Source organism: Rousettus aegyptiacus, unplaced genomic scaffold (genome assembly GCF_014176215.1).
Source record: "Rousettus aegyptiacus isolate mRouAeg1 unplaced genomic scaffold, mRouAeg1.p scaffold_m13_p_2, whole genome shotgun sequence".
Taxonomy (NCBI): domain Eukaryota; kingdom Metazoa; phylum Chordata; class Mammalia; order Chiroptera; family Pteropodidae; genus Rousettus; species Rousettus aegyptiacus.
In genome coordinates, this window is record NW_023416295.1 from 157,543,876 (window position 1) to 157,567,093 (window position 23,218).

Below are 23,218 nucleotides of genomic sequence, written 5' to 3' on the forward strand. Positions count from 1 at the left end.
ACACTTCATAAAAATTATGCCTAACTTTAATACTAAAAACTATAGAAAGCTGTCTTGACCAAAGAGAATTAAAAGTAATAAATAGAAAATATTGGGAATATTGAATAAAATTACATTACACCTCTAACTTCAAATCTATGTTCTTTCAATTTTAAGGAAAATGAAAATGGCAAATTGGTTGCGATAAAAATGGAGGAACATATTATTAATTTATGTGAAACATTATAAGAAACAGTACAAAAAAAGCTTCAATTATCTTACAGGTATCAATGGTAAAAGGCAGATTTCCTCAGATAATTTTATTATGATGCATAGGAATAGAAACATATACCAAAACGAAAAATACAGAGCCTAAGAGAACAGTCAATTTTTCTTATTCAGAAACTGATCATTGAGCTAATAAGATGTTTGGACATTTACCTCATTAACACAACAATACTCATCTCTCATTCTGCCTTTCAATGATGCCTAGCAAAAAATACCTAAGAATTCAAATGTCGATGTGACAACAGAACATAAAGGTCTATGATGTCACTTCACTGATTTCTTCAAAGTTCCTTTTCATACCTAGATAAATGTCTTAACATTCATAAAATTCACCAATTTATACAATTCAGTGGTTTTAGTATATTCACAGTTGTGGAACCATCACCACACTATAAAATTTTAGAACATTTTGTCACCCCAAAAGAACTGTGTACCCACTATCAGTCACTCTCTATTCTCCCCTCTCCTTAGTCTCTGGTAACCCCTTATCAATCTACTTTGTCTGTAAAACTTGCCTATACTAGACGTTCAATATAAATGGAATCATATGGGTCTTTTGTGACTGGCTTCTTTTACTTAGCATACTGTTTTCAATGTTCATCCATGTTGTAGTATGTATCAGAATTTCTTTTTATGGTAGAGTGATATTCCAGTATATGCATATATTACATTTTGTTCATTCATTTGTTGATGAATACTTGGGTTGCTTTCATTTTAACTGCACCATCTTATATTCTACCAGTAATGTCTGAGGGTTCCAATTTCTCCATACCCTCAAAAGTTGTATGTTAAATAAGAATTCAGTATTTACATACCTGGACTGAAGAGTACTATTGCCTTCAGGTAGGCATATTCATATCCATCAATGCAGAGTTTAACCATGCTATTACAAAACTCCTGTAGTTTGAAGATGTGCTCCATCAGTAATTTTCTTCTTTCTGTTGACATTTTATCTTCAATTAAAAACAAATAAACAAGCTAATAAAAGCTTCTAGTTTTCAGCTAAAATGTATGACTATTTTTATCCAACATTTTTCCACCTTTAAATATAAAATCTATATATATGTAAAATTCAGTATCTCTGCAAGTATAAATGAAACTAACTAATGATGTTCAGACACTGTTCATTAAAAAAAAATCTATTAGTATAAAAAACTCTAAGGGTAGTGAGTATCTCCTTTCAAGATATATCTTTGAGAAGACAACGTGTAAAGACAAACTGGGCATCAAAGTATAAAAGATTCAGATTTGGTAACAGTTGAAATGAATTGAGGAGTCCACAAATAAAATGGGGATTTAGTGCTGCTTTCTAGTAGATCTACTGTTGATGAGATTTTAAGGTGATTTCTCTGCCCTTAAATAGGAAGCAGTAGATAATTTAAAAATCATATAAAACAATGGGAAATGGAATATGGTAAGGAAATAAAACATAATTCCCAATTTAAAAATTATTCCTGAACTCAAAAGGGAATTTCTATTTGAGGATGGGGCACCTTCTTGGTTAGTCGCATGCCATTCTGAAGTTAAACATTTATGAATCAGTGACTGCCTGTCTCCTCAAATGAATGAGTTGTAATTACCTTGGCATCAAGAAAAGGAAAAAGAATAAAGATTATTCTGTGACTCTTCAGTACTTCTAAAATAAGAGAATACACCTCGAGGAACTGACCCCTAAAATCAGCCTATCTTGGTATTCGATAATTACAATGACAAAAGGTACTTTAAACATTGGTTGGAAGAATACATGTTAAAATATTTGATCAATTCTATATAAGATAACCCTGGATTCCTTGGTACCTATACCAAAGAACAAAAATCCACAAAGCCTGGTCAGAAATAGTCAGCCAGACTTAGATATACTTAAATATTGTTTCAATTTTGTTGTGTTCTCATTTGAAAATATTTTTGGGTGACCAATGAATTATCAAAATGTAGAAATTATCTAAAGTAAAAATGATGTTGGTATCTAAGACATTATCATCAGATATCTAACTTTAATAGTTAACACTTTATAAAACTGACATCCCCTCTTACATCCTGGAAAAGGAAATAAATACAGTGCTTTTTACCTTGTTGAAGGCTACTATGAAGACAGTTGACAAATGTTGCTAATATAGTTGCCACATTCATTACTTGCCAGCACTGGGCAAGACCAAGAGTAAAAAGTTCATTCCAATAAGCTTTCACCAATGATATGCTGTTTTCTTGCCTATTAAAACATACACACACATACAAATCAGATATTAAAATATATTTTATAAAGTTTACATCTGATTCATATATTTAAAAACAAAATACTACTGAAGTACAATTACTCTAAAGAGACCAACTAAGCATGGATTTAATCAATTCTGTGTTTTGTACACATGATAGCAATTAATGAGGAAGGCTTAAAAATTTAAATATTAGCTATCTCATTAATTAATCAGCCATTTCATAAGAACAGTTTCAAAATATAGAAGTTGGGGCTGTAGTTCCACATTTCATAGAAACAGCATAAAGATTCTTTTAAAAAAAGTTAAAAGCAAAGCATACATTTAAAAAACCTTTCCCAAGTTTTCTTTTGCTTTAAATGCAGGCGAATACTTTTTTTAAAAGGGCAATTAGAATATTCGATGGTAGATAAGCAACCAATTTCCCTGGAGAAATAAATTAGGTAAAGTTTCAGATGAGATAGTAGTAGCCCTTTAAATGAGATACTAAGACTTTTACTAAGAGTAACAAGAGAGAGAGAGAAAAAAAGTCAAAAGTCCTTTCCTGAATTTTTAAATAAGAAATCTCAGCAGCATGAGAGAGTAGTAAAAGTATTAGAATAGGAGTTAAGGGACCAGGGTTTTAAAACATATCATCCACTTACTATTGATTTGAAATCAGGCAAAATAAACTTCCCAAGTCTCAGGCTACTTAGCCGTACAAAATGAAGAGACACTATAAATCCTATACCTATTTCAGTTATTATGAGACACAAATGTAAGAATTACGTGAACAGGCCATGACATAAGTGATAAGCCAGGCACTGTTCTAAGTACTAAAGAAATAGCACAAGGAACATGGATTACTACTTTATTATATACTTTATTATAAGTAAGATAAAGAAAGTTAAGATTTCCTTTCTTCAAAGAGATTTAAATTGGTAAAAACATCCTGATAGGAAATATGTACATTCTGACGAAAGGTACTTAAAGTTTTCATTTTCTCAATAAATCTTTAAAATTAGGATAATCAGCATGTTTAACAGAAATCATTAATCAAGAATCACGGCCTTCCTTACAACATTAAATTTTATTTGAGAATTGAATACACTCAAACAAGCTAATACTGCCAATTTAAGAGTTATAGAAAGTAATTTTTCTCACTAGAAATTATTTAGGCAATATTTGTCCTCCATGTTGATCACTCTTCCATTTAGCAGCTGAGAATGATCACCTACCATAAAAAATTGACTATGAAAATCTATTTGCAAGTAAGTTTAAATGAAAAGAAAATCAGTATTTTTAAATCTCCATATAAAAATGATTAAAATTTCAATCTCAAAATCAATGAAAATGAAAGATAACAAGACACTCTTTCCATTTATCAGAAAAAATGGATAAAGTTCAGCATTGAGGGTGTGTGAAAATAAGCATTCATGCTCATGCACTGCTGATGGGAGTGTAAACTGGCTCACATCTCTTTGGAGGACAGCTTGGTAGTACCTATCAAAAAACTAGAAGGCACACCCTCAGACTCAGTAATTCTACTTGTAAGAACCTATTTTATAGAAATACTAACACAAGTAGACAAATATTTGTTGCTACAATGCTTACTGTAGCACTGGGTATAACAACAAAGAAAACTAGCAACAACTCATAAGTCTACTAATAAGGGATAAGTAAGTTAAAATAAATCCATCAAATGGAATACTAGGTAGCTGTTAGCGAGAACAAGGTAAATTTACATATGCTGACACAGGAAGAAGTCCATCATATAAATGTGAAAAGAAAGGCAAAGAATAGGATGTGTAAGTGTGAGTGTATTTGACTGTTTAGGGCATGGAAAAGATCTGCAGGGCAATAAATGGTTGGTGCAGTTAGTTACCTCAGGAGAGGGATGTTTTACTTTATTTTTCTATACTTTGGTATTACTTTAAAATTTTACAAGCATGAGGAAAAGTTAAAAGCAAACATGATGGAAAAGTTTTCACTTTAACCTCTGATTCTGAAGTTTTAAAGAGGAAACAGCTAACCAAGGTAATTAACTAATGAACACAGGACAGGAAAAAGAAGAGCCAACTGAAAGAAACAGAAACCCACAGTACTCTGACATTGTCCGGGGAGACTCAGAGAAAAGGTTAAGGAGTATCATTGCAGAGAAAGAGGAACACCAAAATCAGTACAAGTACCCTTCCCCTAAGGAATAAAGATAAAAAGTGGCAACTAAGGAATAAACTACCAGATTATTTTTTTTCCATAGGAAAAATGAAAGAACTGTAGAGATCAATTATAGAAAGTTATCTATTTACATTCTTATCCAAACATCGAAAAAGATCCTTGTAGTATAGCTAGTTACACTGTCCAAATATGTTTTTTAAAAGTACAGTATAAGAGAAATACAGCAAGTCCTATTTAAAAAGAAAGTTCCTAAGAGAATGGAGCAAAACTATTGCTACTCTGTCGCAGCACTGGATTAAATTTACACTCATCATCTCACCTAAGCAGCATAGCATGCAAGGAAGCATTTCAATTTACAGACATGGAAATGGAGGCTCACGTAAGTGATATAGCTAGTAGATGAATAAATCCAAAATTTAAACCCAGGAGTTCAAAGTCTATGAAAACATTACACAGTATTAGTCATGTATGTGGAAAGTTATGCAAGTGTTAATAAAAGCAATAAGCTGCATAAGAGTAAACATGTCAACTTCTTTTACAAATAGGTATAGGTACTTCAACTACTATCCTATATTGTTAGTGTTCATTAAAATATGCATGTAGTACTCAAACTCAGAGGTCAGATCATTGTTTATAATATTTACTTTGATAAAGGGATTTGACTTGAAGTTATCTATAGCTGGAGATAATCTAACCACTTGGCTTCTACACAAATAAACCCAAGGCATTATACTTTACCTGGTAGCATCTGTTTGAAAGGAAGATATGTCTGGACCTTAAAGAAAAATAGTGATATGGCAATGGAGCTGAAAGCCACAGTTAAGAGTAAACATTGCTTTGTTGTTGTGGGATTTTAAAAGATTCGATTTTGAGACTTAACGTTTAATGGAAGGTTTTTAAAAAGTATTCCATAAATCAAGTCTCCAGGAGCAAAACGGCGATAGTTTGGAGCTGTTGGTTAATTATAAAAAATCTAGGTAGAGAGGCCTGCTACCTTTACTCCAGACAAACTGTACCAAGTGCCCCCTTCACTCCCAATTGAATCTATACTACTGTGTAGTCACCTACCTCAATTATTCAGATAGAACTGGAAAACAACTTAATTACTGAAAGTACTAAAACTACAAATCTTAAACAGAAAAGCAATATCCTTATAAGACACAGAAGCCTTGTAAATACAAACAGTATTAACCATCTCTTAAGATTCTTTTTGTTTCCTTCTATTATTAAAGTAAGTGATCAAAATAAACTGGACTTTTAGAAAATGATTAATGTTGCTTATCTGTTTCTCTATAAAATTGGAGCTTTGTTTTCAGGTATTATATCTAAAAATAAAAATGCAACCAATGACAGTTTCTAGGGGACTGGGAATAGTTCTTCTTACCATCTGATTAATTCAAATTATAAATTAGATAGTGATAATAGTTTACCTAGCAGTTAATGGCCTTGAATATTATATTAATAGTTAATTTTATTTGCAAAGAGTCATGTGGCTGTTACATTGAAACCAATTTTCAATACAATCACACAGAAATGTGGCTGCCACTATAAAATTATACTATATTTTAATTAGAAATCTCAGGCTTTATTTTTGGTTTCTTCAGCATTTGCATTATTTCTATAGCACACTTAATTTAACAGGAGTACTTAAGATTAGTGGTGTTACAAATAATCCCAGGAGTTCAAATCATTACCTCCCAATCCTTCTTTTTATTGTTTTACTATAATAATTGATAGCCTATTATAAAAAAATACCACCAGGTTACTTTTCAAGGCGTAAGTATGCCAATTACAAGCTTAAGAAACTATATTTAATGCTTTAAAACAAACTGTTAATGTGTACATTTATACTATATTTTCATTATTTCTTAAAAAAAAACATTGTATTTGGAGAAATTCTGAAAGTTAAATGTTATTTTGAAAGGGCTAACAATCATTTTAAAGGTAATCCATTACAAATCAGGCTTTTAGTTTATGTAATTGTATTACTTAAACACATTATTTAATGCACAGTATATCCAACACTGATTAATAAACCAAATTATAATGGAGTTCTATATATGCCTTTTCAAGCCATGATTCAGATATGTTTCTTTGTTATATTCAAAACATCCTCTAAGGATAAAGTGGGCAGTTTTTATCCCTATTTGTAAAGGATATGAAAGTGAACTGTTCACAAAATCATATTGGTGAATAGAGTCCTATAACTAGAATAATACTTTTCTAATTATGGGCTTAACTTTTTCCATGGTCTCTTTGCCTCTTCATACCAGTTACTTTACAGCAATCTAAATAACTTTGGCAAACTTTTAAGTAAAGCTTGCGTTTCTTACAGTAGACCATTTCCATTAACAGCCGATTACTCTGGAACAAAATACAGATGTTTTATTCAACAGAAGGATCAAACTTCTAAATTATCACAGTGGTTCTAAAGGTTTACATTTTTTCCTTGCTGTTTTTTTTTCAGTCACACGATTAGAAAACATGATCTCTATTTTAAAACATATTCACTGTTTGCAAGTTTCAGCGCCTTAATAAAATGTGAGATGAGCACTGAAACTGTGGTGATGGGAGGGAAAAAAACCACCTTAGGACATCCTTCCTACAAAATGCTGGCCATGATTTATCAGCTCCACTACATATAATCCACTCAAATTATCTTAGTCAAATTATGAAATATGGCTACTTTTCCTTATAAAAATAATAAAATAATATATAGAAACTACTAGCTGCCATGATTTGTAATATAAATGACAAAAATTAAAGTTATAATGTTATACCATTTTTTCCCCTAAATTTAATGCAGATCCTCTCAAAATAAAAGTTCTTGCTTAATGGACATTTGTGCTACAAAATCACATTTATATATGAGGACTTCAAAACACTTACCCTAAAGCCTGGAAGGAAGGAATCGAAAGTGCCCAGTGCATTGATAAGAACAGCAGTCTGGAGGCAGACTCCCCAATGTAGTGCACATTCAGGTACTCAGGCATAGGAGAAGGCATGGTGAGCTAGTGTGAATAGAGACTGAGGTAAATTATCTCATGACAGACAGTTCTAAATAATCATTTCTTTGCAAAAGTTAAATGTAAACGTATCAAATATGAGTCTATTATATTTACCAAAAGGCAAATCTTGAAATAACCTAAGTCATTGGATTTTACAGCTAAAAACATTTAGAGTAAATGAGATTGTAGTTTCTAACAAAGCAATATTCAGACAAGCAGAATCCTACTTAATAAAAACCAACCATGATATTATCTGGTAGTGTTTTTAAAAGTTACTTAATGTCTTGGTCTAACAACGTGTTTTTTCCTCTTCTCCTCTCCTTTATTAACAATGGTATACGACAACTTCAGTTTAAGGATCAATGCTGTATATTAAATGTTCTTTTCATTTAGGCTGTAAGATTAACACATTCAATGCTTACAGGAGCAGGAGAGGAATCAGTGAAGCAGGCCTGCTGGTACCATCCGGGTAGTACCTATTCCCAGATAAAGGGCACAGCTGTGACCTGAATTCAACACACTGAAAATGTGGGAATCTGGGCTCAGTATTGCCTACTCTAACGTTCAAATAGCAGCTTCTGTGTAAAATCTCTCCATTTAATCTATAGGTAAAACAAAATGTATCTGTGACCATAATACTCACAGGCTACGTTTATACTGCTGACCTTATGTAGTTACTTTAAATGTCGAAAATAAATATCCTACACCAGAACACTTTTAAAAGAATTTTTTAAAATCTTGTTAAAGAGAACTTTTATTGCTATAAATAAAATGTAATTTCACCTGTAGGTGATGATATAGGAAACCAAGTACTCACATAAGACTGAGGGTTGGTAAAATGTAGGGCATTTTGGCAGTATCTATCAAAATTTTAAAACTGAGTATACCCTGTGACCTAAAAATGACACTTCTAAATCTCTATTCCAGAAAAATACTTGCATACCTGCACAAAGAAAGCACGTGTAAGGATATCCATTGTAGTACTACTAATGGAGAAATTAAATGCTGACGATAACCCAAATTTCCATGACTAAGGAAAAGAATAATTCATGCTATAGAGCCTCTTGTAGGCATTAAAATTAGTAACATAAATTGAGATGTAATGGCATAGAAAAAACATCTCATAGACACTCATGTGGGAAAAACTGCAAAACGACATGTAGATGACCCAAATTATGGGTCATGCATGTATGAGGGAAAAAAGCGTGCGCGCGCGCGCACACACACACACACACACACAAAGGAAATACACCACACATTTAACAGCAGTGTCTACCCCTTGGGTGGAGTAGGTAAATGTGTCCACATGTTTTTCTGGGGAATGGACATATAGCTTTCATCAGATTCTCAAAGGTGTCTGTGATGACAAATAGATAAAAAGGTTTTCATCAAAACAATATAAAAGTTCTTCAAAAATGTTAGATAAAAATGTAAAAGATATTAACTGCCTTTGTTCAGTATTAGCCCCAGTTTACCTCTTTATAAACGGTGCCGAGTAACAAAACAACAAGGCAATTAACAGCTGAAAGTCCATGTATTAGAACAGGGGTCCCCAAGCCCCGGGCTGTGGACCAGTACCGGTCCGTGGCCTGTTAGAAACTGGGCCGCACAGCAGGAGGTGAGCGGTGGGCAATCGAGCAAAGCTTCATCTGTGTTTGCAGCCGCTCCCCAGTGCAAGCATCACCACCTCAGCTCCATCTCAGATCATCAGGCATTAGATTCTCATAGGAGCACTGAGCCGTGGTGCCTAAAAGGTTGGGGACCACTGTATCAGAAGATAATTTTTTTAAATGTTTGAGAAATGTTTACTGGAGCAGTAAATTAAAATACCATTACTTAAGATAATTCTTAAGAGAACTGTAGGGAAGCATGTATTAAGCATCTTAAATGTAATCATTAAGATACAACTGTTTCTACACATAACTATGTAAAAAACAAATTAAGAACTATCTATCATAACTTTTCAGAATTGTCCAAGGTGAATAGGGGCAAAAAGCCTAAAAACTAGGGGAATTACCAAAGATTAATAGTTTCGGGGGGAAGGGTAGGTAAGATGCAAAACCCCAACAAAGAATACCCTTTGCTAAATGGTTTAAAATCAAATATGTAAAAACTGGGTGAAAGGGCTAAAAGACACACATGCACCTTGACTTATACAATAGTGATTATAACAATGGAAACTGTTTTAGTCATAAAACTGAAATCATTTGCAATATACATGACAAAAACATTATTTAAGAGACTACCAAATTATATTATAGAGAAAATATCTCACAATTTATGTTTTATACACTTAATTTTCTTAAGGCAAGATATACCTTTAGCATTATGAATCAGAAAGCTAATGCTGGCTAAAGAAACAAGTCTTTTCGATTGCAAAGACAAATATTTCTTCCTCTATATAGAGCAGGTAAGTTTCTACTACAAAGATGTTAAAGCTTCCCGAAATTTTGTAGAATATAAATATTGTGTATTTCCTAAAAGCCTTTGAAATTTTAGGTTTATAAATTGAATTACACACATTTTTCAAACTATATAATTTAATACACTGAAATTTTTAAGAGTATTGACATGAACTAAACTAGGCTACCTATTTTAGAAGTTATTTTCTGCAATTACCTTTCTAGCAGTTTCTGTATGTAATTCTAACAATAGGCTGAATGATGGGAGTTTTTAAAAAATTATCTGACTTGAGTAAAAAGATTTAGACTCTCAACTTGACATTAATTAGTTGTGTGGCCCTGGATCATATATTAATTCATCGACCACTTATTGAGAGTTCACTGTGAGCCAATAAACTAAGAGCTAAAACTCAATAGGGTGATAAAAGAGAAACTGAATGAGTTATAGAAGCTAAGAAAGGGAATGGCCAGTCTGAGAAATGGGCAACTGGATCAGAATGTAGAGGGTCCTAAAAGTCATGGACTTTGTCTCATATCTGTAACGGGAAGTTACTGAAAGCTTTTAGGTCGCAGAGTAACATTATTAGCTTGATTTTAATAATTATTCTGTTACCAGTACAAAGGACAAAATGAAGAGAGTCTAGAAACAAAGATATTACTATTATAGTTTAAGTAAGAAATATTAAAAGTCTTGAAATATGGCAATAAAAATGAAGAGAAAGGAAGAAATTCAAAACAACAGAAGGGTTAGGATTCAGTTAGGGAATGGAGGGGAGCGAGGCATAGGGAGAATGAGAAGGACTCCCAAACGTCAAACATGGTGACTGGAAGGACTGTGATTCTAACGCTGAGATAATAACCATGAGAGAAGAACAGCTTGGGAAATCATTTAACCTCTGTCTCATACACTTATTAAAAAATGAGAATACTATCCATTTTGATTATTTGTATAAGGAATTGTAAGAATCAAGTGGCATAAAGTATATGAAATCACACCAAAAATTCTGAAGTTTAAGAAAAATGTTAAATATTTCTATTGTCTTAGATTCTTCAGAATCAAATGCAATTTTCATTATTAGACTATTTCTCCTGTCTGGACTTCTTTGAACAAGACACTGAAAATCTCCAAATCTCTTTTCTCATTCATGAAATGACAATAAAAATCCAAATCTTCTCACCAGATTGTGGTGAGGTGCAAATGAGAAAAATGTATGTGAAAGCATGCTGCAAACTATACCATATATAAAAATGCAAGAGAGAAACAAAAATGCTATTTAGCTCATCAATTAAGATGGATTTTTTGATTACAGATGTCAGGTCTTGGAACTCATAACCATAAAACCTCAATGAAATAACTAACCATAAAAGTACCAGGCTGGGAAGTCATTGAAAAAAACTCTTAATTTCACAGAGGCTGTAAACAAAAGTCAGAGAAAGAAGGACTTCTTTTTCAGGAGAGCAAGAAACTTGATAGTGCTGATTCTGAGGATATCTGGAATACGGCAGGTTAAAGATGGAATGGAAAAAATATAAAGCTCTACTTGTCTAATTCATCTGTCCAAAACAAGTATTTGAAAGACTAAAAAATTTTGAGGACCAACATCAACAACAAAAAAAGATAGACTATTTCTACTTTCTATGGAGGTAGTAGTTAGAGTACTTTTTCCTTGCAATGGGCCTTCTTCCTACATCTGTCCTTTACCCTTTCTTTCCATTAAAGTCCAAAGGTGGGGAAAAAAACTAGGAAAACAAAAGAATGTATTTTATTTAGAATAAAGAGCAATGAGAAAATCAGTTCTGCTTTGCTCCAGCTTTCTCTATAGCTCCTACTATAATTTTAAAGAATGACACTGCCTTTTCTTACAGCCCTCATAAAAGGCTTTCTTGTATATTATATATAAAACATTTCTAATTTTTTCCATATCAGTTATCTTTGGTAAAATTTTATATAAAGATTGGTTTTACTGATTTGTTTTATTGACTATCAAATTACAGCAATTATTGCTTAAGTCACTCTGAGTTTTCTCTGTGGTTATTTCTACCAAGTTGAATTTTGGAAATACATTTTATCATGTGTCATTTTGGCCAGTGTTATATTTATTTTGTATTCATTATTTCTACCAGTAACACACATTATCTATTTGATAACTGTATTTTCATAAGAAACTCATGGAAATGTATAATCCATAGTAAAGTTATGAGCAATTACATTCAGGTATTCCAAGACCAAGTATTGCTAATTGAAATGTCCTAAGAACTGCCAATCGGTTTTCATATGATTTGCTAACAGTACTGCTGGCTGACAGAGCAAAGATATAGAGTGGTTAACATGGAGGGGTCAAAACAGTAGGGTCTTAATTAGGGCCTCGATGGTCAGCATATCTATAGCTGTGGTACGAACATCACTTAAGTGACATCAAATCTCAAAAAGCTATTTTCTGATATTCTATGTGAACTATTTCTAGTATTCTACATGTATTGTTTCCATCATAAATTAGTGTATTTAGGGGAACAAAAAAGAAATTACAATTGTATTCTCTTCAAAATGGTTAAAGCATAAAAAGTTAAAAAACAAAAGTTAAAATGTATTAAATATTTTTTACCTTCTTAAAATAATTCTGATTGCTAGCTAATTGGGGCAATCCGTAATAAATGCAGTTCTCTTTAGCTACTATGGGAAGAGCAGAATGTCTGGGTCTTAGATACTGGTTTACACTCAAGTAATAAAGGTAGGCGCTGAACAAAACCAGTGCATCTGACACATCATGAATGCCAATACGTAAAGTGAAAAAAAAAAAAAAAAACTATGTCTAAATATTCTAAAAGCTAACTTTTATAGACTTACACCCATTGATATTATAACTATGTTTATAAACAAACTGCTTTATTAAGCCATTATTTTATATAGCCAGATGTATGTTGTAGTTGCTGTTTTAAATTCTATCAGGGATATTTCTGACTTTTAAAAGCATAACAAATATACTTTGATTTTGGAAAGGAAGATTAAAATCAAAATGGATAATACAACATAAAAATTATACAATATATATATGGAAATACCCTGAAAGCTACATGTGAATCGCTGAGAAGCGGCCCCTCTTTTTCGATGTAATTTATGCTCGAGTCTCCAGCAATTAGGTGTACGTTTCCTTCCATGCCCTCTACTGAGCTCTGACAGGCTGTGCTCTCTCCAGGATTCAATGCTTTTGCAAGAGTGTCAAAGGCCCTATAAGGAGACATCAGAAGCTGTGAGCTTGGCCAATCTCCACAATAAAATGAAAATTCTACATAAAATTCCGGAATTAAGATTTAGGCCTAAAATGTATCTAGAAAATAGAACTTTGGTGTTATCACTGAACATTCTATTTCAGTGATATCTATGACTCTCTCCAAAAGCAACAAATTAAACTTCGTATGTATAGAATGAAAAACTGTATTATATTAATGTGCTACCAAAGAACTAGTCTTTTTAAGAAATCTTATATAATTAAGAGGGAGAAATATCCTTATACTTTGGTATGAAAATATGCTTTTTACAAATTATACATTTAATACCATAAGATATCAGCTCATTTATTCTACAAATAGCAGTTATTTAGAAAGAACAAGGGCAAGAAGTTATGTTGATGTTACTATATTCTACATAACACAAAGTTAGGTTTTAATTTTATTTAAAAATTTAGAGAATATTTTTAAACTTGTAGTAACATAGCTATGTCTAAACTGTAAGAATATGAGATCGGGATTGCAAATAATTGAATAATGTTAGCAAATAATTATTCAAAATAGTTCCCCCTATTTTTCAATGAGATGCCTTCTAGAGTTCCTTAAAAGCCCATGTTCAACAAACTACTTATTGAGACTCTTAAATGGAATTTCTTCAATACTTTAGATGATGAACAGAGTGTGAAAAAAACCTGAAGAAATTTGGCTTTTACATTCTAAATATTAACACTGAAAGAATGAAAAATAGAATTCTGATGAGTTTCCCAAAGTATAACAAAAATGTAGTTGATTCAAGTAAATCTTTTAAATCTATTTCAACACGAAAAATTGGTGGGGAAAGTGAACAACATGACTGCCTAATAAGACAAAATGTTTAATTCTAAATACACGGAAGATAAAATGTGGCAACTAAAATATCTGAAATTTCAAACCCAAATTATCATCTTTAATGGGAAAAAAAATTCTTGAATTTTATGACTAATAGTTCTAATATTCACTTATTGCTCATCACCTAGAATGCAACCTGCTAGACAGCATTTTACACTGAATGCAGTTTTTCAGTTAAAACTTAGTATGCCTTAAATTTTCTAAGTCTAACAGAAATACTTGTTTCCTGAAAATTCTGTAAATAGTATTCAACATAATAATGTTTTAAGAAATACTAAAGAACACTTAAGCAAAAGGATACTTAATATTAAAAAGCACTTTACCTTGAAACATCACCATTGGTCTGCATTTCTTGATTAAATTCACACAAAGAGGTATCACCATTGCTTAAGCTTTCAATCACAGACATTTCATTACTATTTTGAGAAAAATCTTTAGCTTTTCCAAGATTTGCTAATGATGTAACCACACTGGCCAATGTACTTAAATCTCCCTGACATGATTCAGCCTTAAAAAAAAGAAAAAAGTATTAAAATTCTGTACGTTGGTAACAGTAAACTTTCAAATCCAAAATACTCAGTTCTAGATTACGAAATGCCAGAAGTATTCTAAGGTGAAATCTAGAAAGTAAAATCTAAGAGCTCTGAGCATCTAGAAACTTCCTGAGGAAAGTACAAGTTTAAGAACATCAGGTACATTTCCTAGGAAACTTTTATACAAAAGTTACTTTAAACCAAAAATGGCACTTTATGCCTCATGTATCCATGTCACAGTTGCTTCCTCTGTAAAAACATATAAATTAGATGACATTTTTTAGCATTAAAATTCTGATAATATTGTTATAATTTCCAAAGCATATTATACTAACTATAAAGTTGTATAAAATATAATAAAATTAATATTAGTGAAAAGAGAAAAAAATACAAACGTATTATTTAACAGACTTCACAGAATGCCAACTTTTACCAACCACCGTGTTAAATACCAGGAAATGTATTTAAAATGTAGTTGAAAAATCTCTACTATTTAAGTTGCTAGGCTTTTGTCAAACACTGCATAGTTTCCCATCTGTTTTCAACTTTTTTGTTAATGATGCATATATTTGTATATTATTTACGCAGATGAGTTATAAATCTTTTATGAAAAATAACTCTCCTTGATTCTGACTACCCATAAAATAATTTGTACAAAAAAGGCAGAAGTTCTTAATTCTTCTTCCTTTTATTTTATCAATTTTCAGAACAATAAGTCAATGCCTTAGTAACCTCTAATGGTAAGAGATGAATTCTGAGTATCATTTCAAGTTCATAGATTTTTATATATTTGATGTGTTTCAATCCATTAGTCATTCTTTTTTAAATGCTCAAATTATTCCAATCTAACCTAATGAGAAGCCCTTCGGTTGCCTTCTATGGCCTACCGACAGGACCCTTCAACGGTTATTTTTGGATTCTCCTTTGTGACTTTTGTTTTTAGTGTTCTCAACCCTAAGAGAATACATGTTTCCTCGATGTTTCATTTGTTTTGTCAATGCTTAGTTGATGTGATATTAATTTTGGTGAATAAGTAGAATGAAACCATTTTTGTGCTCTCCTCAAAATAACAGTCTCAGAGTCATTTACTAAGTAACCCACCAGTTCTTACAGGATTACTACATGCATACATATTTTATTTAATCCTCACAACCCTGTGAAGAATAATCATCCCTTTATGAGTGTTTAAGTTTTAGTTGAAAATTAAAATACCTAAAAATGCATAAGAAGACTGGTGCAGTGGTTAGGAGCAGAGACTTTCCTGCTAATGAGAAGCCTTTCAGAATTATCCGCTGTCACTCCAGCAGTAAACCGGAGAAGCAGGTTTACTAGGTTTACATGTCCATTTAACTAGATTTTTAAGTTTTTGCCATGGGAGACTCTTAGGCAATGTGGAAAGACCTCATCCTGTGACTTAAGTTTTGTGACCATTTGTCAGAAAGTTACCACATGTGATTGGTACTACAATTTAATACAAAGGTATGGAAACGCACTGTGTGCAGACAAATAGTAATTTCTCAACAAAACTTAGTTCTCTTCCTTCCTTAAAGGAGTTAACATGTCAATGAAATTGCAACTACCAATATAACTTTGAAACATGTAGATAATGCTAAGGGAAATCTTATAATCTCAAAACATATGGTAAGAGGCCTACTCAGGAGCAACAAGCTACAGCCCAATTTGTAAGATAGACACTCTCATTATCCCTATTTTACAGATGAAGAAGGCACTGAGGCACTGAGTGGTCAAATGACTTGCCAATGCATTTGTGGCAGTAAGTGGCAGCTGAAATTTGACTTAGCGTAAGTATTAAGAGTGCCCTAAAAGTGTCAAGCAACAAATATATAACAAATATAGAATAATCTTACAGGATATATAAAACCATATCAAATTATAGGTTGAGAGAAACAACAGTCATAGGCTCCCTAAAAATCTGTCTTTTTTTTTTTTTTTTATGCCTACAGCACCTGGGTCTTCCTAGGTGGTCTCCCATTAGAGTACTAACCCTGCTTAGCTTTTGAGATCAGACAGGATTGGGTACGTTCAAGGTAGCAAGTCCATAGACAAAATCTGTCTTTAGATATGAATCTTCAGGAGAAATTTTTGTTTTGTTCTCATAAGGGTTTCTGAAGACTACAGAAACTCTATGTGCTTAATCTAAATAAACCTTTTTTCTTTTAGACCCCTTGCTCAATCAAGAGCTGCTCCAAATCTGTAAGAGAACCCAGATGGGTATATGAGAGCTCTTGGAATCCTATTCCTACTCTGGACTCAAGTCAGTTTTGAGTCGAGTGTGTTAGAAATTTCTGTTCATCTGACATATTCTAATCTGTAGAGGAACATAAAAGGAATATTAAAATTTTTTCACTTATTACATATAAACACCTCTTTATGAGGACTTTGATGTCAAGGTGAAGATTTTTAAATGTCTGTCACTTTCACACTGAAGCTATAACTGTCCAAGTAGAATAAACATTTCTACTGATAAAGTTTATTCCAATAGTATTGGGAATCAGAAAATGGAGGCCACCGGTGACCCCACCCTTGTCATAAAACTAAACCTAAGTTAGCCTGTACTTATAGGAAACACCTATCAAGGAAACCTAACATATACTGATCACAGTCCTCCAACTCAGCTTTAGCTAGCTTACCTTACCCTAGGAAGACGGGACCCACCAGCCTTACAAGGAAATCCCTGACTTCACGGCCAATTGTGCCTTGTTTCCTTGTTGCTAATACTCTATAAAACTCACTCTTGCCCAAAATCTTTCCATAAGAGTGTTCCACTGCTAATGAGGCACTGTACTCCCCCAATCCATGGACTGTTTCCCTTGAATAGAGGACATCGAACTTGTTAGTTTTGCCATCTGACACTACTAATCAGTTAATAATTTACGTTAAAAAAAAAAAAAAAAGCAATTTGTAATAGGGAATGTTTAAGACCAATCAATTGGCAAAATTGATAAAGATAAAGAAAAGGAACTCATTTTAAAAGCTTAAAAATATTTAAGCTTTAAGTTAATGGCACTAAACACACCTTATCTGGTGTCATCAACACAGCTGACTCTGGTTTTATTCCAGACTGATGAATATTCACAAACATGCCTGAATCTAACAGCCCTGCTGACCTGTAACAAATAAGAACAAATTTCAGCCTTAGTTTCGATGGGAAGAAAAACAAATGACCAGCTACTTAATATATGTTTTAATGTTGTTTTTACTATACCTCGCAGTTTCACTATCTGTTACAAAAGTTGGAGTTGCAGCTAACGGGCTTCGAAGGTCTTTCCGAATGTAGATTTTTTCTGTTGAAGCAGCACAGTTGGAAGATTTTTCTCGTGATACTTCAATGGGTTTTCTTTCACACTGAACAGCTACAAAAAATGTGTCAGACTATTATATCACAATGCAGAATTTAGAGGCAAGAATAAATGTAAGCTGTAGGTCACCATTGCTGCTAATGGGAGACATAGTAACCATAACAGAACTCCAAAGATAATCATCGATCTTTACAAATTATTTGCTAGTTCAATGAAGTTGCTTTAGTAAATGATAATAGTAAATAGTAAAACTGGCCATTTTGCATCTCTTTTCTCTCCCTGCTTCAGTTGTGGCAAAAATGTAGAGGAACTCTTATTTTTTAAAAGTTCATTGTCAAGAAGGAAAACCTGATACTAGGTGCCAGTTCCTTACCTATCTAAGAGAGTCTTAAAAAATGAAATAATATTTAACCATTTGAAAAATACTAACAAAGAGCCATAAAAAGACTAAAGTTAGATCTATTTTTTAGTAAAGGGCAGGGGAATTTTTGAGAAGCAATTCAACTGCTTAGTCTTCATTTATAAAATATAAGGAACATATTTCACTTATTTCATTAGAATTTTATTTCATGATACCTAGGAGATAAGATAGTGCAGCTATTAAAATGTACATTTTCTGAGGGGAAAAAAACAGTCAAGATTCAAATCCAAGTTTTGCCACTTATTAGTTGTGTGACCTTGGACAAGTTACTAATCTGTCTACTCAAACATAAAATGGGTAACAGTAGAAGTATGTACTACATAGATTCTTGCTGTGAGAATAAGAAAGTTAATTCATTTGCTATACCCAGAGCTAGGCACAGTGAGAGTTCAATCAGTGTTAGCTATTGTCGTTTTCTTATTGTATTACATTAGTAGTTTAATAAAAACTGTTATATTTGTTGAGTGAATAAAAAATACATACATTTATACATATTTCTATATTTTAGTTGGAAAACTAAATTAAAAAGCATATATATTTGACATAAGTGTTAATTTTAATATACTTCTAGAGTTTGTCTGAATCCTTAAAAGTATTTTCTCCTTTAAAGCTAATACATACAGTCTTGTTTCATTCCAAATGCAATACATCTCTGTAACCTGCAGTATTGACAGCGGTTTCGGTGGTGTTTATTGATAATACAGTCCTTTGATCCTCGACATGAGTAAACTAAATTTTTTCGGATACTTCTTTTAAAAAATCCTTTGCAGCCTTCACAAGTCACTGCTCCATAATGACGTCCTAGAGACAAATGTTTAGGAAAACATAAGTCATATATTTTAGAATAGAAATGAAATAAGCCTATTTCTTCCCTTTAAACAATACATGAGCTAAAACAGATTTCAGTTTATGACTTGAAAAAAATTTTCAGGAGTTACTAAACAGAGAATGAAACAACCATATTCGCTGATAAAATATATTTTTAATTTTATAAAGTCACCTTAACAATGGTATGGAAAATTTGAGAAAGAGGAGAACAAAATCATCCATAACCCTTTCACATAATAACTATTTTTACTTCTGAGATCACTTACAAATTATAGTCCTGTTACATACTGTGTATTTTATTCTGAAAACCATATTCCAAAAAAGGTATGTCAGTTAGTATTTGAACTGTAATAATTCCCTCTCACTGTGGGTTCCACTTTTGAAATCTTTGCAGAAATATGTTGCACTCTGATTAACCTATCATTTCACAAACTATTTCTTTGGCGCATCATCTATTAACAAATTGAACATACTCTGGGAAAAGCTCTAGTGTAAGTTTTTGTAATTAAGCTATGGAAAAGCTTAAAAGGGATTAAAGAAAAACAAACTGGGCCCTTAAACTATAGCTTACTGGCACTTGTAAATATATTTGAGTGAACATGGCTTTGTATTTCTGGCATGAAGTAACAATGGCCAGAACTAAAATGACATAACTCTGAGTACTAGTAATAAGTTTGGAGAAATGCCTACTCAGCTATGCAAAGAATTAAAAAAAGGTTAACCAGTACTTTTTCCACCTCAATAATTCAAGTTACTCTATACTCCTAGAATAATAACAGAGCTCAATAGGTAGGTTAACAACTTAATGTTATATATTATTAAGAATCAAGACTCATTTTTAAGCAATTCCTTTGATAAAACTGGTATCACATTAAAAAATTTTCCATTTACTTACAAAAGGTGAACTGTCTTTCATAATTCTTTGAAACACACATTTTATGTCACTGCACAGATCAAATTAAACTGCAGTGAAGTGAAACATCTTTCCCCAAAAGCTTTAGGGAAAATCAGTCCAAGTTCATAGGCTACAAACACGAACCATAAAAACTAGATGCTCGTTTACTTTTCCTTGTACTATCAGTAGAAGAAACATGGCAGTGTGGTAGTTAGTTACTTTAACAATAGAATACTTATAGGAGGCTATTTAATGTTACCTGATGCTTTGTCTCCACATACTACACAAAGATCAAAAATCTTATTTGGTCCTTGGTCTGAAGAAGAATTATCTGTTAAGAGCTAAAAAAAAAAAAAAAACAAAAAAAACCCAAACGAAAACACAATAATTTGTTATTATTAATAATGCATTCATATAAAAAATTAAAAGAACAATCATTCTTACTTTTTGCTTTCTTTTTCATGTTATTCTGAAACTTTGAACTATATTATTATGAACATAACAATTAAACTATTTGTAATTTTCTTTACAGGTAAAAATTTCAATTTTATAAGAAGACAGTAAGAATACCTTTTTCATCTATACCATAATAATTTCATTAAATGGACTATTAAACACACAAATACCTGAGTTATTTTTAATGCATCTCACCCATTAAGCACATATTATTCACATGGGACACATCAAATTATTCCAGCAGTCCTCAGTCTCATCATAACACTTGTCTTTGAACAGTTAAGAGACTTTCCACATGGAATGACATGACTGAAATATGCTATAAGAGTATAAAAGATAACTAAATTTTTTAAATAGAAAAGGAGTTACAAACAAAAAAAATTTTGTTAATGTATTTACTTATCATTAGGGAAATATAACTGATATACAAAGGTATAAACTTTTCGTTAATAGTTATCTCAGGTTTGGATTAGGCATAGTGATTGAGAATAGTCCTTAAAACAGCTGCCTTTTATTATGTTATAGTGGCATCATTTCGTTTTATATCACCATAAAAATCAGTCTTTGATAAAAACTTTTAAAAAACTAATCTGGTATTAGATGTTGTTTGAAAGTATCACTCTTTCCCTTAACAGCATATTTATTGTAAATGGTACTAATCTCTTATCTGCCATTTACTTCTAAGGTAGAAGAGACATCAGACCAGAAGTCAAATCTTTGCACAGGGGGATTCCATCTAAACCTGTTTCTCTTTCATTGGCCTTAGCAATGACCCGCAAGTAGTCAAAGTACCAATATTACCTTTATTTTTAAAACATAAAAAAATTTTTTTAAAGAGTAATTTTAGAGTGGAGACATCTGGCACATATTCTTTCAAGGTCAGTGTCACCAGTGATAAAGCATCGTAGTAAGTTCCCTCGGTATGATGTGATGAAAATGGCACTTAACCTCTGTGATCCTCCTCAACCAAAACCCACAACCTCAGTCTACCCATGAGAAAAATAGCTAAAGTCTTACAATGGGGCAATCTACAATATACCTGACAGGCATACCTCAAAATTGTCAAGGAAAATATAAGAAACTGGCATAGGTCAAAAAGACTCCAACTAAATGTAATAATATGATACCCTAAAACAAAAAAAGATATTAGGTAAAAATTAGGGAAAGCTAAAAATACCTATAGATTTTAGTGATGTATCCGTATTAGTTCATTAATCATAAAAACGTATCATACTAATGTAAAATGTTGAAAACAGGAGAAACTATGTTCAAAAATAATGAGAACTCTGTACCAACTGCTCAATATTTCTGTAAATGTAAAGCTGTTCTAAAAAATTCAAGTCTGTTAATAAAAGAAATTAACGTATGTATAATGTGATACATTTTAGTGACTTCTGTTTTGTAACAATCCTATCCATTTTCTACTTTTGCAGTTCAATTTCTAAAAATAATAAAAATGATGTAAATGGAATAATACAAACTATCAGGATATAGAGGCAAAATTTTATATTTCAGGAATTAGAAGTTCTTTAATCCTAAAAGGAATCGTCTGGTCAGTTTTTCATCACAATATGGAATCCAATTTTTTCTTGCTGTTGTTGCTGCTGCTTGTGCTTTTGGTGTCATATCTAAGAAACTACTGCCTAAAACAAGTTCACAAATATTTACGCCTACATTTTCTTCTAAGAGTTTTGTAGTTTCAGCTCTACATTTAGATCTCTGATCCATTTTGAGTTCATTTTTGTATATGTCATGAGGTAGGGAACATATAATTTTAATTCCCACTCAACCTCTTAATAATCATGTATCTTGTGGTCAGTTCTTGAACCTATGTTTTTTTTTTTTTAGGTGAGGCAACCCTTGGTTGACCTCACAGATTGCAAGGACCTTGTCATCTTATAATCTCTTATTTTTAACATTTTTTTTACGCCTACAGCATCTGGTTTTCCTAGGTGGTCTCCCATCCAAGTACTAACCAGGCCCGACCCTGATTAGCTTCCAAGATCAGATGGGATGGGGCTTGTTCAGAGTAGCATGGCCATAGACTGGAATACAATTTTAAGTGGGCACTCCTTCAAAATAATTCTGAACGCAAACTTAAGGTTTAATTGTATTTGTATTCAATTCTAGTAACCAGCAGTTAAAAATATCTATATAACCACAGCCATGCAGTGTGCAGAAGCCTTAACTGGCTCTTGAAAAATATGTATAACTAGCAAAAATTAACACTAATTCAATGTAAAGTTAATCGACACTACTGAGTTCCAGAGTTAAAGCAGACCGACCACAGGGTAGACTGCTTGCTACATCAGCGAAGATGTAAATGACAACACAAAAGGCAGTGACGAAGATGACAACTATCGTACCAACTTTCCGATTTGGCAGCTACTTGTCCGAGGCACAGGAAGGTTGGTCCTGGAAACCACAGCTCCAGAAGATGCTCCTGACCTGGCAGTGTCCTAACTGTGCAGGAGCAGCATGTGTCTCAGAAGTAAGTTCTGAAGCATGCTCCAGTAGTTATTTTTGGAAGCCTGACCTAGAACTGTTTCTTTAGCCTTCTGAACAATTATTTGAGCTCTCGATATCCTTTATTAAATCCCTTCCT

At 32.4% G+C, this 23,218-nt stretch overlaps 1 protein-coding gene and 1 pseudogene across 7 annotated transcripts in view; both read right to left on the bottom strand.

The window, feature by feature from the left end:
• NR2C1 (nuclear receptor subfamily 2 group C member 1) overlaps positions 1 to 23,218 on the bottom strand; it is a 40,484-nt gene that overhangs the window by 4,453 nt on the left and 12,813 nt on the right. For 5 of the 7 annotated variants that reach the window (XM_036237220.1, XM_036237221.1, XM_036237222.1 and 2 more), the window contains exons 4-12: positions 20,417 to 20,498; positions 19,056 to 19,235; positions 17,920 to 18,067; positions 17,731 to 17,821; positions 14,484 to 14,668; positions 13,108 to 13,273; positions 7,527 to 7,648; positions 2,337 to 2,476; positions 1,083 to 1,220 (exon numbers count right to left, since the gene is read on the bottom strand). In XM_036237220.1, the coding sequence (XP_036093113.1) occupies positions 1,083 to 1,220; positions 2,337 to 2,476; positions 7,527 to 7,648; positions 13,108 to 13,273; positions 14,484 to 14,668; positions 17,731 to 17,821; positions 17,920 to 18,067; positions 19,056 to 19,235; positions 20,417 to 20,498 (1,252 nt within the window). The remainder of the gene's footprint in view (positions 1 to 1,082; positions 1,221 to 2,336; positions 2,477 to 7,526; positions 7,649 to 13,107; positions 13,274 to 14,483; positions 14,669 to 17,730; positions 17,822 to 17,919; positions 18,068 to 19,055; positions 19,236 to 20,416; positions 20,499 to 23,218) is intronic. The other 2 variants (XM_036237224.1, XM_036237225.1) reach the window with 2 other exon arrangements.
• On the bottom strand, positions 22,541 to 22,659 carry LOC118614694 (annotated as a pseudogene).